Genomic DNA, 17,031 nt, shown 5'->3' with positions numbered 1-17,031 from the left:
AATAATTTAGAAAATTTAAGAAAAAAAATTAAGAAAATAATTCCATTATGGAAATCTGATGTCTATGTTATCAGAAATGACCTAGCTGGGGAATAATCTGAGCTGAAGCCACCTGATCTGCCTTTGACTTTACTGGGGCTTGCAGGGTGGCTGAACACTTCAATCGCTTTTAAATCACTGCATGTAGAGTGTTGTTCCTGTCCTAATACTCTGAGCACACAGGTGAAATTTAAACCACTGGTATGCTTTCCTGTACAGAAAGACACCCGAAGCCAGTATCTCAAAGGAAAAGTCATCAAGGATGTCTTGTTGTTTTATCAATACTTATTTTTATTTTTCTGACCTGATCTTCATAATTCATCCCTTTTAACCTTAAAGATGTATTAAACCACAGCAAGAAGAAAATAATCTAATGCTTTGCTTCCTTTCCCTTAAGGAATTTGTCTCCATCATAATCCAGGTATTTTTAGGACCCTATGTAAATACCGTTACAGCCGTATCATTATTTACTTATACTTATTTATTTATACACCCACATATACACACACACAACTAATCAACTTCTCTTTCTGTCCCAATCCATTTTCTCTCTAATGCTAATTTAATCTTGTCTGCTGCATGTTAACTATTAAATCAGGGAACACACTGAGTGAATGGACTGTCTTGGATACATAATAATTCCTAAACAGCATCCCTGACTTTTAATGATGCAAAATGAAGTTAACAGAGAATAACTCAAATTTCTACAGCGATGCTGTCCAAGGATACTGTTATTTCCCTCTTGTCCTGCCTAGGATGGCAGTGTTTCATCCTCAAAACAAATATCCAGCATATCTCAATCCATCTACCTCTTTCTTCCTCTCTTACTTTTCTTTCATTCAGAAAAATAATACACTTTTTTCTTTTAAGGATGTATGAAACTGTACATGCTGTTATAAGTCTTTGGGAGGAGGCTGAGCTATAAAGCTGTGTGTTGCAGAGAATAAGAAGCATTTATATATATTGACTAACCCAGATTCCTTATAAAAATTCAATCTAAATGATGGTGTCATACTTTTTTTTTTTTAACACAGACCTGATTTCTATCCCCTTTCCCCTTGGTAAACTTAGGATAAATTGTTTCATGAATGGCAATATTGATTTATTTTGCTTACCTGCTTCCCCATGGCCAGAAATAAAATATTCCAAGAGCACAATCAGCATGATGCCTTTATGCTGCATGGCTGTCAGTAAAATATCTGTCCTCAATGAAGCAAAAAAGAGCTGCAGTAATCTACAGGTTTGGTGCTTGCATGGCTTTTCTGTATTTTCTTTCTTTCTTTCTGCTCACCTTCCTCTCAGTGTAGGGGTCAAGGCTGCTGTCTCATTCTTCTTGTTCTCGTTTGGGTCCAGAGGTGGGTTTTTTTTCAGGGCTCAGATGCCTTCTGGGTGTCACCCGTACATTGCTTCCAATAAATAAATAAATAACAAAGATTTTCTGTGTCTTTACCCCTCTCCATGCAGCGGCCCGGGAACATTCACATCCCTGATGCAGCCCCTCGAATGCACCATCGAGGACTGATGCGACGCCGAGAGCTCTGTTCCGTCCGGTCCTTTGCGGTCGTTTGGATGCTATTTTGAAACTTTCATTTCTGCTCCTCGCTTTTGGTGGAGCTTCGTGGAGCTTTGGGGAAGCTTTGCCTGGCTTCCCCCTGACAACCTTCCCTATCCCCCCTCGCACCTCCCCGCAAGCCTCCTGCTACCCGGGGGAGCGATGGGGTCCGGGCAGCGGGAACCCTGCTTTGTTAGGTCTACCCCAGTACCTGCCTTCCCTTTGCTCCCTGCAGCAGAGGGTCATAAGAAGAACAGAGTTGGCTTTTCTCCCTGAGAGATGATGAGAAGCAAGTGCTTCCTTGGCTCTTCTCTCTTTGGATTTTGGTTTGGGTTATTTTATTTTATTTCCCTCCTCCCTCCGCTGTCACGGAAGCCACTTCTCCCCCACCTCCAAGGGCTTTGCTTCACACAGCGAGTGCCTAATGGGGATAAGAGTAAAAAACAAACCCAACGCCAGCTCGCCGGTGCCGGTGCCCGGGCAATCCTTTGCCGTCTCTGCTGCTGGACCGCGGCTTCTGGCCGCGATGCGGGGGCTGCGGTTCCCGGGGAGGGGCGGCGGGAGGGGTGGGGGGGGGGAGGGGGGGAGGCTCGGGCCGGGGCTGCGCTCCGGGGGTGGGGGTGCAGCGCCCAGGCGAGAGGGGAAAAAGGGGGGGGGGGGGGGGGGCTGGACGATGCTTCCTCCCTCCTGCTACAGCGAGGCGCAGGGCTGGGGGGTCCCTTCCCTCCCGAGGGCTGGTTAGTTCTCTCCAAGTTTTGTCTCTGCCTCCCTTTGAGCCTCTAGCACATCTCTCAGTCCTAACTGGGCAGTTCTCCTCTCTGGTCCTGTCTGGCTGCAAAGGGGATTATTATAACATGTGATCTTCTTCCTGCTCTTTATATGTGCTTTTTTTTTTTTTTTTTTTTTTTTTTTTGTGTTAGGGTGGAGGAGGAGGAGGAGGATGGGTCGGTTCCGCACCTCCTCCTCGCTTGGGCTGCTCCTCGTTGCTCTCAGATGCTGCCGTTGTTTCCCAGCCGCATCTTCTCCTCCAGGAGCCGGTGCGCGCCTGTGTGCGCTGATGGGTGCGGGGGGGTGCGGAGGGGTGCGCGGGGGGGGGGTGGTGGTGGTGCGGGGCGGGGGCAGCCCGAGCAGCCCGCCCGGTGCCGGCCGTCCCTGCAGCACCCTCTGCCAGCCCGCCCGGCTCATGACACCTGCCCGGCCCCGGGGACACGGCCCGGCACCCCCGGGGGCACCACGGTCCCCCCCAACACCGGGCAGCCCCGGGGGTGGGAAGGGGGATTTGGGGGGGTTTAGGTGCGGCTCACACGGTGCACAAACGAGCACACGCACTGGGGTTCTTTCCATGATCACAGAGATGGGGTTTCTCAGAGAAACTGGGGTGTCTGCTCTGACACCACTGATACACCTGCCCCTCCCCGCTCCGCCCCCCCCCCCCCCAGCCAGCGCTGGGCACGACCCTGCAGTCAGCTTTGCTCAGGTAACTCCAACACAAAGCTCCCAGGGACACAGAGAAGCTCCAGCATGTAGTGATCAGGGGCTGAAAGTGCTAAGCCCTAGAAATAATTTTAATTCCGGGAGTGAGTTCCGTTCTGTCCCGTCCCGTCCCCCCCGTCCCCCCCCCCCGTCTCCCCCGCTTCATTCTCCCTCTCTTCAGCTTTCACAGCAGTATAACGCCGTTAACTTCTGCCTGATGCCACAGAGGGAAGCGGGTCCGATGGGAGTCCCAGTGTAGACGAGGTTATTCTTGTGCCCGTGTGTGCGCAGGATCAGACCTTTGAGGGGTTTGGAGAATGTGGGTCACACAAAGAAGAAGAAGGAAAGATTTATTTCCTTTTGGGATGTTTATGTGAGGCGGGGTCATTTAGCTAGGTTTTGGGGTAGAATTTTCTGACCTTACCCTCACCTTCCTTTTTTGTATGTTTTTAATAAGAAAACCAAGTAGATAATTTTCAAATATGAAGAAGGCTTTTTCCGCTCCTTTTTGTCTTTGCCTTTTGTTTGGAAGCAGCTAAAATACTGTATAATTACAAAACAAAATTCTCCTGCCATAAATGAGTTAGTATCCTTCCGAGGGTTTGAGTATGCCGTGTGCTCAGCTCCCCTGGGATGGTCTGAGTTCTTTCAACTCGAGCATCTTCAGTGGGAGCTGGGGATGTGCAGTATGTCCTAGAGCTAAAGCCAATGTGACATTAATGAGATGCTGTCATTTAATAATTGTGCTTTGTTGTCATCGCTTGTTGATTGCTGCCCTGTGGGAAAATACAGTATTTTTTTATTCCTAGGTTTTAGGCTCATTCCTAACTGAAATATTTCTCCCAGTTAATTTCACCAGGCTTAAACTCTGGCACTTGAGAAAATTCCCTGGCTGAGAGTTGTAGTTCCATGGATGTAATAAAGGTCAAGAAGCTCCTGTATAATTTAAACAAGAACTCAAAACAGAGAGCGAAGTTCATGTTGGACTGTAAGTGGAAAATCAAAGTTAAGTATATTCATTTACTTGAGATGTCTGGATGGCAGTAATGTAAGACTTTCTAGTTGTTGTTGACTGTAAGGTATAAACGTGACTTAGAACTGAAAGCCTTAATTCTTCCTCTCAATTATTGCCTGTCTTGAAAAAAACAAGACCAGTGCTAATGAGTACATTTCCAGTTTAATACTACTAAAAGCCATTCATGCCTGTGAGCTAAGAGGAGCAGAAATTTTGCTGTTATCATTGACAACTGCTGTTGTCTAGAAGATGAACTGATGAGATCTGAGGAACAGCCCATACCTAGAAGTGTCAAACAGAGAATGCTCATCTTAGCTGAACAGTGACATGAATAACAGTGATTAACTTTAGTTGGTTCCTAAACTATGGAAATGTAAATGCACAATCCTTGAGGTCTCAGGCAAGGTTCATGCTCTGGACCATGACTCACTAGGACATTGGGGGAATCAGATGATTTGGAAAGCGACTGAGTTTGCTCTAGTGGCTTAGCACAGCACCAGCTGACAAAGCACCCAGAGAATAAACAGCAAAACTGTGAATCATTCATTTTGGAGGAGGAGGGAAGAGCCAATGGCACCGCAAAGAGGGGGGAGGTGTGTCACCTGTGCCGCCTGCCCTCTCTGCTTGACAGCCCTGTTTGGAAAAGCCAGAGGACAGCCTGTCCTCTTGGAGATCACCCCGGAGTGGTGGTACACCTGAACCGCTTAGCCTCTTGCTTGCCTGCACCCTTCCTTCCCCGTTCCTTGCACCTCTCCAGTTTGCCTTGCCTTTCCTCCTCATATTTCCTCAGCAGCTATGACCAGCCTGAAGGAAATCTGTCGTGGCCTTCCTCTCTACCCTTTGCCTGAGAACAGAGGTCGGAGGAAAGGAATACCCCATGCACCTGTGAGAACCCCTAATCTCACTGCTCAGGAGAAAAAGGTAACATGGGGTTTCACGGGGCCTCACTTCGCTTCCTTTCAGATAAATGCAGCTCGGGGCAGCAGACCTGATTGCCTCAGATGCTTTTCTGAGTGTGCACCTAACATCGTGGCAGATGTATTTCCTTGGTGTTACAATTTCAGTGGGTAATGGGACAAAGTACTGGAAACTCTTCTGCTTGCTTTCTTTCTTCCTTCCCCAGAGATAAGGAGGTTGATAGGAGGAACATGTGCTGCACAACAGCTTCCATGACTTTAAATGACTAAACAAGAGGCATTAGACTTCAAGGCTGTCAATCCAGCATTGTTCCTTGGAGATGAAATTATGAATGCTGTTGCAAAAACATTGCATATGTATGGGAGTGAAAGCTAACCCCTCAAATACAATCACTATCAAATGTGATGCATCAGCATCACAGTACAAGCTACACAACTGTATATTTCCATAAAAGACCCAAAGATAATTTATTTTAACCAGTAGTCTGAGTGTCCTGGAATTTAGGCAAGTTTGTAGGGAGTTGAGTTAATTATTTGTCTTTAGTTGTGTAATTCTTTTCCTGTCTCTTTTTGTTTGAATAGTCTATGTACACACTAAAGTAATCATTGCATTATTTCATGTTAGAGATTTAAAAAAATCAGCAGCAGAAAATAATGGTCAATGAGTGGAGATCCTTACAAATTTGTGTGGGAGAGGATGAGGTGGGTTCCTTAGTTTGAAAGTCTGTGCTTCATCACGTGTAACATCACTTCTAATGTGACATTCTGGTCAGAACACGGGAGTTCCTTCCTCACTTCACAAGTTGCACACAACTTCCTTGCCTTCGTGGGAGTTCCCCACTGGCATCAGCAGCCAAATTCTTTCAAAGTCCACTTCTACAAGCAGAGGAGAGCCTAGTCAAAGGGTAGAAAGAGGAACAGCTGTAAGATATCCAAAGAGGATTTACTTCAATGTCAGGAGCATTCATGGCTGAGGCATCCTGTTTGTGCCTGGGACAGCTCAGACACATGGAAGTGTGGCTGCTAAGTGTGTGAAACGGGGCTGTGGTGATGGCTGTGAAGATAAAGGAGTGGGGAGTTAGCTTCACTGCATGTCAGAACATTGCCAATCATCTCCATTTTATTCCTTGCCTTTGCTAAATCACTTTTCCCCAGGAGAAGTCTGCTATAACATGAGGGCGTCCATGATGCAGGAGAGGAGATGGTATCTCTCAAAAGGGTGCCAAACCTTACTCTTTCCTTCTTCTCCAAAGTTCTCACTCCTTATATAGAAACTCGAATAGTTTCTTGTCTCCTTTAAGTGTTGCAGGAAGATGGCAGTAGACTGATTTTCTGGCCCCAGTCTACTGTCTAGCATCCTACCCTCATCGCTCCTTCTTACCTACATGTGATAAGAGGTCATGCTAGTTGGGTTTTTTATTAGACTGTTAAAGATTTAAAAGCTTCCTTTCTGATTTATTTTACTCTTAATTCTCCACCTTAAACAGAGTTAGAGGTTCAGCTGGTATTTATTTTATATCTGAAAGGTCAAATCTCTTTTTTTTTTAAGAGGTGTTCCATGCTTAGAAAAGCATGTAGATGGAAAGGTTGTCTGTCTACAAGTTGTTTTTTAAGTCTCAAGACAGGCTTTCAGATTTTGTTGACAGTGTGTAATGCTGAGCATATTGTGAGGCTTGTCTTTACGTATGCCACTGTGTTCATTTTCTAATTGAAGTATTCAGGGGAAGTTTTGACAGAAGTGAAGTTAATAATGCTCTGCTGATTTCCTCAGGATTTGTCCCTCTCTTCATATGCCTTCATTCTAGTTTTAGCCCCTTTTCTACAATAATAAACCTTAGCGCTGCCAATGTTTTATTTTCTTGGGCCTCCTTTTGTGGTTATAATAGAAATCCTGTAAGTGAGATTTATAAAGTTCTGTGTGTTTTGGGGCTTGCTGAAGAGGTATGTAATTTTTCCTCTCATACCGACTTTAATCTTCCTGGATAAATCAAGCCATTTCTCAGAACTGATTCTGTTTATATGTTTCCTGAGTTCTCTTCCTTTGGCATTCTTTGCCTGAGGCCTGAAACAGCCACATCCTCTCTCTTTCCCCCCACAGCTCAGGAAACCCTAGTTTCTCAGCATCTGTATCTTAATGTATATATGCTATAAAGCAACTACCCTTAAAATCTTATGTGTTGTGTGTCCTTTGCAGAACAAGGATGTTGCACGCTCAATACTCATTGATATTCCAGTAAAGCTGGAGCGACTTGGGAAGAATGTGTGCTTCTCGGTGTTGCTCAGAATCAGAAGAAAATAGCATGCCTTCATCCATGCAGCAGTTCCCTTATGTATCTTAGAGTCAAGCCTGTTATGGTCTTCCTGCCACCCCAGCATGATCATCTGTTACCTGATTGCAGTATCACTTGTGTTTCTGTCGTAGGGCCCTGAGGTCAGTAATAGGCCTTGATGAGCCTCACCTGAGATCTCCACCCACACCTTCTGTCCGCAGGCTTAGGGGCTCCATTTAAGCTCAGGCCTGGGACTTCAATCTTAGTTATGTTGGCAATGTGCTTGTCCCAGCCATAGATCTCACCCATCTCATCTCCAAGCTGTGAGCTGACTTGCCACTATAAACCTTCCTGGTGATCTCTGGGCCCTATCTCTCTGTGGTAAGCATCACCAAACCTGATACTGACTTGCACTTCTAGCTTGGCCCTGACCTGCACATGACAATGTTCCTGCCTGATGATGTGGACTCCTGGTGGAACCTGCCTGCCATCCCTAGGCTGCCCTGCTCACCTCCCTCAGGTTACCATGAGGCTGGATGCTGGCTGGTGAGGTGCCTCTCCTGGCTGGGTTACTCTGCTTGGCTCCCTATCCCTTCAGGAGCAGCCAGGCCTTGCTGCTTCATGACATCCTACTGCAGAGAGCTGAAAACCAGAGCCTGTGAAGTTGCATAGCACCTGAAGTTCTTGTTCAACTTTCTGGCGAAGAAGCAGGACATTTGACCTCAATGGTTGTTTTACAAATCCAGAAATGAGACCCCTTTTAAAAGTTTATATGTGGATTAGGAAGGCCAACTTGTTGGTTCCTGTTTTGGAACATCTGGATGATGAAGAACTCAGTTAAACTTCCACAGCCTGTAGGGCATTTATAGCAATGGCCAGTCAGAAATTGCCATGTTGACTTCCCAGCTGGGCTGATCTAAACTGGGACCTATCAGGAAGAATAATACCTGAAATTGCAATCTTGCTTTTATGGTTGCTGTTTAGAGAATAGTACCCCCAAAGATTCTAGACCTGGTTATCATCAGGTGGAAGATGACAGGTGGGAGACAAGCAGCATCTCCACTGGAAAAGGGGCAAAACTAAGAATGAAGCTGTTGTAGAGTTAAGCTAGTCACTTCCTCTCCGCATGCTTCCCTTTCCCTCGGTAAACAGGGAGACCGCAAATCTTAGTGTTTGTGTGCCTCAAGATTCTTAAACTGGAAGTCCTGATGATCTTGTTAGAAAATGGAGATGAATGACATTCCTTCTGAAGAGGCACTGGCTCTTCAACAAACACCAATTAACAAAGAGGCTGGTATACTTGATTTCTCAAGAGAATCCCCCAACAAAGATATTTACAGCTGATTGATCGGAGCAGGATTTCATGGGTTCTTTTGACTACATTTTGTTGATACTGAGAGGTCTGAATCTTGATTAAATAGCAGCAGGATCATGTTTTACTCTATAAATGCCAGTGAATAAAAAAAAGACACCCTAATGGTGACTAGATCTTAAACACAAGAATCAAATGTTAGATCCAGCTGGCAGATCTAAGAGGAAGACTTTGCATCCGATGCTTGCATTGCATTGTGCTGAACTGAATTGGTAACAGCAAATTCAGAGCAGGTTTTTAAAGCAACCCATCAGGCTCAAGAGTATAAGTGCAATTGATCATTTTTTTTAAGACACCAGTGAACTCCAGACCTGTTTTTTCAGAGGTGCTGAGCACGTGCAGCGTAAGCTTCTGTCAGTGGAAGTTATGAACAGGAAGAACACCTAAATATTAAATGCACAATTTCTAATATTCAGAATGCAATGTGCCAGTTACAGGTAAATCAATCCTACTTAAAGGTTAGAATAATTTTTTATATGGTGCTCTAATGAAATGTAAGGAATAATGACCTATTGCCTTTCTACAAAAGCGTGATGATCAGCCTATTTGAATTTGCTCCTTGAGTGCCTTTCTCTGGTTATTCAGTTTATGACTCAATAATGAATATGCAAAATTCTTCCTGATGTACATGGCAATTGCCCTGTCATAAAGCAGTCAGACTCCATCTAAGCAATTTTAAGCACCCCAGCTCTCCTATTGAGAGACTGTTTCAGAATCTCTTACATTTAAATTCTTCTAATTTCAAGATTACATTTTTTATGGCTAATTCACAGCTATTTATTCCTCTTCCAGCATTTCCCTGAAGCTCCTTCCTGCTTTGACATTTATCCTGCAGTGAGACAGCAATCAAATGTCACCTTTGTTCAGTTAAGCTAAACAAGCCCCAGTCTTAGTCCTCTTTTATAAGATCTCTATTGTCTGTGCAACCGAGGCGCCCTTCCCACCCTTCATGTAACATCCAAGTTCATGTTTCATTAATGTTTGCATCATCAAAATTCAGGCTTCTGCTAATGTGTGACATTAATAGGATAGAGGCTCAGTCTAAGCGAATTTATTTGAAAATCCAAACAGATTTTGCTTGCTTGTATTTTTAGGGTGAAGAAAAATATTTGCCCATCAGTTTCATTATAATAAAAATAATATATTGATCAAAAACCAGGTGATCCTTGCCAGACTGGAAGCAAAACACTCATCCTGATAGTTCTCTGTAGTTCTCACAGGCAGCCAAAATGCCACGTGTGGTGATGTTTTCCTCTTGATTTGGTTGTTGTAAGGGTTGTAGGTGATTATATTCTTTCTTTGGACATTTCTTAGATCTGGAAGCCACTGTGATGGCTGCTTGCCTCTGAAATTGACTTTGAAAATCCCCACATATTTTGTCATGGTGTGGATATAGCTGGGATTTTTGTGTTTATTAAGAACATGGCCTTGAAAAATGACTGTTTAACTAACTGGAGAACAATAAGGTGGTATTTGAAGACGGAATTTGCATTTTCTCATCTGGTAAATAGGTTTTCCCCCTTGTCACTCTCTGTGTGGAATGACAAATCTAATTTATAGGGTTTTACTGGTCTGATCCTCAGCTGGTGTAAATTAATACAGCTTCACTGATCTGAAAGGCTCTGACTCATATGCCTGTTCAGTAGCAAGTATGCCAACAAATACCTCTCTTAGTATGGGGCTTTTTTAGACTTAGAGATATTGTTATTTCAGTGTGCTCCAAGGTATGTGAGACCAGCATGCTCAGATGAAGGGGGTGGAGAGCTCTAGCCATAAGAGCCAGACCCTAGTCATGTTGAATGAGGAGGTTTGTTACTGAGCTGAGGACTTTATAGACCGTTTCAGGATTTATCTGTTCTAGATACCTGTACTACAGTGAGCTGCAGAAAATGCTTGCATAGCTCTTTGAAGTGCCAGTGGCGGGTGTCACAAACATGAGGTATCCTTGCTATACTCAGCCCTCTCCAAAACCGGGCTTTCCTGGTTGTTTTGTAGACTGTTACCAGATTTGGAAGCAAGCTTGATCCCTTTCTATCCTTTTGACAGCCATTAAAAATCAGCCTAATGAAGATGTGAAATTCCGTATGATTTGTGAATCTCTTCAACTAAAAGTAATTTGGATAGTGTCACTGTTTGTCAGGGAACTTACAAGATCTTTTAGCATCTTTGCATGACATTGGGTTTTTAAAGATGACAAAATCTTCTCATTATGGTTTTAATCAAATGGAACATGGAATACAGAGACAAGACTTGACAGACTGTTACTAAGGATAGTGATTTATTTATGGTTTCTTTCATCCAAAAGGACATACTGTACTTTGCAAACCATGGGTAATGTCTTTGAAGGCAATAGGGAGTATGAGCCACATAATATAATCTGCAGAATTTAATTCAGTGCCTAGTAATCACTTCAGCTAATTTGGAAGTGATACATGTAGCATCAATAAAATCATGTAAACCACCAGTCTCTGTAATACATTAGGATGCTAAATGTAGTGAATCTTTAATGAAACTTAGCCCAATAACATCATCTGGGAGTATGTCACATAACTCAGGGCCAAGATCCCTTTTTTGAATGGAAAGTACAGTAGGGTCTTCAGTGTCTCTAGGAGTTCGGGATATCAGTCTAAATACTTCTAAAAAATGTTTTCCTTGGTAGTTCAGTGCCCCCTAGCATTGTGAGAGGGAATCCGTCCATGTCTTAACAAATCTCCAAGGTCTCTCCACACAGATTTGGATGGGTGGAAAGGGGAGGGTTACTTGTGTACAGCAACTAAATCTACAAGGAAAGATGCAGGTGGAAACACTTCAATCAGAAAGCAAGAATGGAGCTCCCCTGGCGTGAGCTTGGCCTTTTAAAGTATGTCATCCTTGTGATAGCTTAGGCAGGCTTCCAGCTGAGTGTGATTAAAGTTCAGGGCCACCCACTTACCTCCATTTCTCTTTTACCTTGATTTTTGTCTCTCTTGTCGTTGGTTTTGGTTTTTTTTTGGCAGCTGGCTTTGCGCAATGCCTTGCGTTATTTCCCACCTGAAATTCAAAAGAAGCTAGCACTGGAATTTGCTGAAGAACTCAGGCTCTATGGCCATATTTATATGTACAGATTCTTTCCAGATATTGAGATGAGGTAAGGACTGGATGGTTTATATTGCATTTCATTGCCATTTGCTTACCAGCTTTCACCTATGGAACTGACCTTTAAATAGTGGCATTGCTGTGTCCTAATTTACCTCTTGTAGAAGGAATGTCATATTAATGAAGTGCATCATCTGAATAAACTGGATGATCTGTGTGCCGTTAGATAACGGTGGTTTCATTTCCAATGATACTGTATGTTTTGGGATGCTCTTCTTTAAAGCTGCATAACAGTGATCTTTCATCTCCAGCTTTCATCTGTTCTCTGTCCTCATAAGAGTCCCATGGGACTAGCAGGGGGACAGTGTGTGACAGGGCCGGGACAGTCTTGGTGCTGGAAAGCTCAGCACCACTGAGCACAGGGAAAGGATTGTGCAAGGCTGTGTGCTTGGTAGTGCCGGTTTTACCATGCCCAGAGATCCCAAATGCTCTTCCCCATGGCAAGTCTTAGTTTCTAGGGGCCAGTTGTTACTCAAAGACCTCTGATTGCAACCTGGATAGAAAACTTGCAATTTATGCTGCAAGTGAAGTCTCAATTGAACCCAGAGGTAAGATCAGATGAGTAGGTGGGTTGGGACCTGCTATGAGTGGCTCGTTTTTCCCAGTCTCACAGAGAAGGCCTTCTGGGCTTAAAAGACAGACAACAGTACATGTTTCCATCACTGGAACCTGTATCTGACCCTGGTTTGTAATATGCTGTGCCTGTTGATCTTGGAGCATCACTTCATTCTAGGGCTGATGGGGCTAATGTTTGTGAAGCAGAACAGTTTTAGAGAGGGCTGCCAGGGGCTAGCTGCTTTTTTTAGACTGATTGATTCCTTTTTGCATCCAGCAGGGGCCTGGTTAATGTCTATACAGAAATCTGAATAAAGCAAGCAACTAGAAAGCACTCTGATTTGCACAGACATCCATTTTTCTGTGCTGTCCATACTGGTCTGGGGTCAGCTCTTGCAAGATTCAGCTAAGGGGATGACAACTGGAAGACTGTCTGAAAGATATTGCAGAGCTGGACTTCAGAGGACCATAGTCTCAAACTACAGATGAGGACACTTTCCACTCAGGCTTGGATGAGACAGTCCACCAGCTTGTTTCCATCACTGGCATCAGTGACTCTTTGATAGCGTCAAATATTTTTTTTCTTTGTGACCATTTCACTGATCACTCTTTCTAATAGACTCTTACAGTCTCAGATTAAGAAAATGCCTTTTGTTCTCTTTAGTTTGGTAGTATTTGGGGGTTTTTTTGTTGTTCTGTATGTCCCAGGGAGCACAGTCCAACTTAGTTCTGTTCCATTTAACATTCATGTTCCCATGCTCAGCTGGTATCTGAACTTTGGATTTCTTATGTTCTGAGCAATAGTATGTGGAAATATCTCCTCTTGATGAATTGATATCATTCCACAGAAATCCTGTTATTTTATCACATCAAGCTTAGAAAAGCAGAAAACACTAATAAAAAAGTATTGTGGAAAAAACTCAAATGCTTTCCCTCCTGGTTTGGCAATGACTACAAGGCATTTGTTTTAGTATCCTGATGTAAAAAGCTGCGATAAAGAGCATATGAGCCCATTTGCTAAATCTGTAGAATATACATTCCAGATCTTGGCTCATGAGCTGGTCAGCGGATGTCCAATTTTTTTTTTTGTAGTTGGCACTCTTTAGCCTAACCTTTTCAGTGTAACAGTCTTCCCTGTACAAAGCAAGTGTCCAGCCACTGAAAATCTATGGTCCAATAAAAGGAAGATCATTTAGAAACCATGTCAAATGATCCTATGTACCTTCAGGAATTTGCAGCATCTGCAATGGTGTTGTTGCTTACAGAAAGGCAAAGAGCAAAACTCTTGCTCAAGGTATTTCTTGTTGGTATAATACCTTAGAGGCCACAGCACAATTGTACTAAGACCTGTGCAAACACAGCAAAGGAACTGTTCCTGCCCTCAAGAGCTACAGTATAAATCTAGGACTAGAAGTTTTGGAGAAATTGAATATGACAAACAGATGGTGGAGAAGAAGATAATACAGCAGTTGGCATTGAAGAACATTAGTGCTACAAAACTTGACCCAGAATACCTTTGTGAGGGCTTCCCATACCTCACCTCTCAACTTTCTGGATGAAATGCACCTTATTCAGTAAAAAGGCCCATATTTCTCCTAACTAGGTTCAGTTTTTGAGAGCTGCTTTGGGACTGAGATTCAAGCTGGGTGTTTTTTCTTAGATAGGATCTTAAATAACAAGGGCTGATGAGCCTGAAGGCAACTTTCACTGATGCCATTTTCCTTGGCAGTGCAGGACTCAGCACATTGCCAGGCCAAGCAACTACAGAGACTGGTTCCAGCATCCCCAAAATGATCCAGTTAAAAAGCAGTGGGAGATCTTGGCCACCATATTTATAACCAGTTGTGATTAACTGCTTCAGCAAATTATAAGCTGAATACAATGTTTTTCTTTGCTTAGTTCTGAAAACAGTTAAAACCTGATTTGCCTGTTAAGGTACATATGTAATTTCAAATCTGCACTTTCTTCTTTTTTTTCTTTCCTTACTGAATAAAAGTCTGCAACTGAAAGGAACATGTTGGCATGCAGGGATATTTCTGTAGGGTATGTTGTGGTTGCACTTGTGAGTGAGTTGAAGTGTCTCCTAAATTTTTGTGACTACCATTTCAGAGCGTACCCCATAGGAGACTACCCGTGCAAGACCAAATCAGCGGCTGCCATTATGTTGATGATCATGAACAATCTGGATCCCTCAGTGGCGCAGGTAAGGTACTGTGAAAATAAGGAAGCTGGATTCATAGAGCAGCAGCAAATCTGCAAGTTATTTTCTGTATTTTCCTCACATAAAAACTGAAGAATTTAGGCATATAGGTGAAATCAATCCTTGTGCAAATGGTCCTCCTTCCATAGATTGAATAGGATTTTAGTTGTTCATATGTCTTTTGCTGGTTCTGTGCCCCAAGGTACATTTTTCACGGAAAGAGTGGTCAGACAGTGGAATAGGCTGCCCGGGGAGGGGGTGGAGTCGCCATCCCTGGATGTGTTTAAGGGTCGTTTAGATGAGATGTTGGGGGATGTGGTGTAGGGGAGAACTTTGTAGAGTAGGGCTGAGGGTTGGACTCAATGATCCCAAGGGTCTTTTCCAACCTGAATGATTCTATGATTCCATGCCAGCCCCTGTAACGTGTCGAGCTGGCTGCTGTGTGCCAGGTAAACAGCCCCATTTCAGCAGTGCCAAGGCAGCCTCCTTACAGAGTGATGTGCTGGAATGTCCATTTCTGTGAGGCTAAGCTTGCGAGGGACTAAAGGGTATTCTATACTTTTCCTGTGGGTTATGTTTTGATTCCTTGGGTTTGGGGTCTTTTGTATTAAGTTCTGTAGTTTCCTGCTGTGTGCAGTTCTTAATTCTGCACAGTTGTGTCTGTCCTAACACAGACCTCTGAGGTCTCCTACAACACCACCAAGGTTCACTCCAGCTCCCACTAGACACAGGGGCTCAGTCGCTGTCTGAGAGAGGGATAGAACTCAGCTCTTAGTACAATTTATGTTGAAAAATTAGTGATCGTGCTTCCTGTCTCATCCCTCAAGGACTGACTGACTAGAGTATTACAGGACCAAAGTCCATCTGTACAAGTACTACCCAGTGTAATGCATCTTTTTGCAAATGGCAGGGGAGAGGCCATGCAACTATGCCCTGCTGGTCATAGACTCTTCTAGCTGTTGTAAATGCCAGTGGCAACCAAACTCAAGCAGTCCCTCTGTAGAGGAGTTTACTGGGATGTCTGTCTGAAACAGAAACTGCAGTCAAGGAATCACTTTGTAACGTTCTGCATTCCAAATACCATTGTAGCAATAACAAATACCCCATTCTGAAAAAGAATTGGAATTTTTTCCTTAAATTATACTTTTATGATGTTATTTTCTGATTTCAAGAATCTGGAGAGTGTTGATGTGATAATCTCTAGAAAAGATTTATTACTGAGATTAAGAAAATAGCTCAGAGATACAGTGAAATGTTTCAGAAAAGTGCTTGCCTTATTATTGTTAAATCACCTTTTTCAGTTTCCCCAGGAGCTTGTCACTTATGGAGGAAATGGGCAGGTCTTCAGCAACTGGGCACAGGTAGGACATTGCTGCTTTTGCAACTTGTTTCACCAGTTTCACCCTCCCCCACAAACATTCTGCTTAGGCATTTTGTGATAATTCTTGGCAGTCGTTGTGTCAAAATACTCCAAAACATCCTGTCTGGATAGAGGAATGCTCAATTATGAACAGCATAGATAGGGAAAGCTTTATTTAGTAAAGAGAGCACAGGCAGCCCAATAGAAATACTAAACATAATACCATAAACATACCAAGCTGGGTATGATGAAAGACCAGTTCTTTGTCTTTCTCTGATGCATTTGTATGTGCCGGTGTATTTTGCACAGATAAATTCAGAGTCAAAATGAATTCTAGGAAACAAAAAAGTGTATCTTTTTGTCTGCTTGTTTCTGGTACTTTTGCAACATTTTTCACAAGTAATGGAATAAATAAAAAAAAAAAAAAAAGGCTTTGATTAAAGAACATGCAATCCTGAGTCTTTTTCCAAGCAAATCAGATTAGCTGTAAATATTTACATGCTAGCTGGCCAGATCATAGTGCACTTCACTGTCAGGCCTAGCAACGTTATCCCTGATCTCCTGAGAATAATGGCACGTGGTAAAAGTCTGTCTAAAATCAGAGCTGGGATGTTTAAGTTGTGATTGTATAATTTATCAAAAATGGTAGTAAATACACTTGCTTTAATCCAAGTACTGCAAAATGTATGTGAGAAACAGAATCATCTAGGTTAGAAAAGACCTTGAAGATCACCTAGTCCAACCAACATTTTGAGGAGAATTTTGGCATTAGACTTGTGTTTTGTATGAGCTCAATTTATTCTCTCAAGGAAAAAAAAAAAAAAAAATCTGGGTCTGAATGCTCTACAGGTGTGGGGTGGCAGGAGGAGCCTCTCATGACCAACCACCCTGAGTGTCTGAGGATAGACAGGCACAAATTCAGTTATTGTCAATGGCAAAACCACACTGTCCCTGCAGCCTCTGGTATGCTCCAAGGCCACAGCGGGGGACAGGTGGACATGTGGCACAGGTAGAAAGCTACCTCACCCTGAAGGTCAGCATCGCTCCCGAAGGCTGGGAAGATCTTGATTTCTGTAGTTTACATAGGCAAAAGCTGACTTAAGGAGACAACTTCTGTCACAAGGTATCGTGTATGCACCTTGT

General features: G+C 43.4%; 2 protein-coding genes across 5 annotated transcripts in view; one reads left to right on the top strand and one right to left on the bottom strand.

Annotated features, from left to right (window-relative positions):
* The window catches only part of LOC141947613 (netrin-4-like), a 57,991-nt gene extending 55,248 nt beyond the window's left edge, over nucleotides 1-2,743 (bottom strand). For 2 of the 3 annotated variants that reach the window (XM_074878862.1, XM_074878863.1), the window contains exon 1: nucleotides 1,155-2,743. In XM_074878862.1, coding sequence (XP_074734963.1) covers nucleotides 1,155-1,221 — 67 coding nt within the window. In that variant the 5' untranslated portion in view covers nucleotides 1,222-2,743. The remainder of the gene's footprint in view (nucleotides 1-1,154) is intronic. The other variant, XM_074878864.1, reaches the window with a different exon arrangement.
* A 2,005-nt stretch (nucleotides 2,744-4,748) lies between these two features.
* Nucleotides 4,749-17,031, top strand: part of UROC1 (urocanate hydratase 1) — a 44,004-nt gene continuing 31,721 nt past the window's right edge. Inside the window, exons 1-4 of one of the 2 annotated variants that reach the window (XM_074878861.1) lie at nucleotides 4,749-5,000; nucleotides 11,635-11,765; nucleotides 14,438-14,531; nucleotides 15,830-15,889. In XM_074878861.1, the coding sequence (XP_074734962.1) occupies nucleotides 4,875-5,000; nucleotides 11,635-11,765; nucleotides 14,438-14,531; nucleotides 15,830-15,889 (411 nt within the window). In that variant the 5' untranslated portion in view covers nucleotides 4,749-4,874. The remainder of the gene's footprint in view (nucleotides 5,001-11,634; nucleotides 11,766-14,437; nucleotides 14,532-15,829; nucleotides 15,890-17,031) is intronic. The other variant, XR_012630213.1, reaches the window with a different exon arrangement.

This window comes from Strix uralensis, chromosome 10 (assembly GCF_047716275.1).
Source record: "Strix uralensis isolate ZFMK-TIS-50842 chromosome 10, bStrUra1, whole genome shotgun sequence".
Taxonomy (NCBI): domain Eukaryota; kingdom Metazoa; phylum Chordata; class Aves; order Strigiformes; family Strigidae; genus Strix; species Strix uralensis.
The sequence above is the reverse complement of the archived record's forward strand: the minus strand, read 5'-3'. Positions and strand labels throughout refer to the sequence as shown.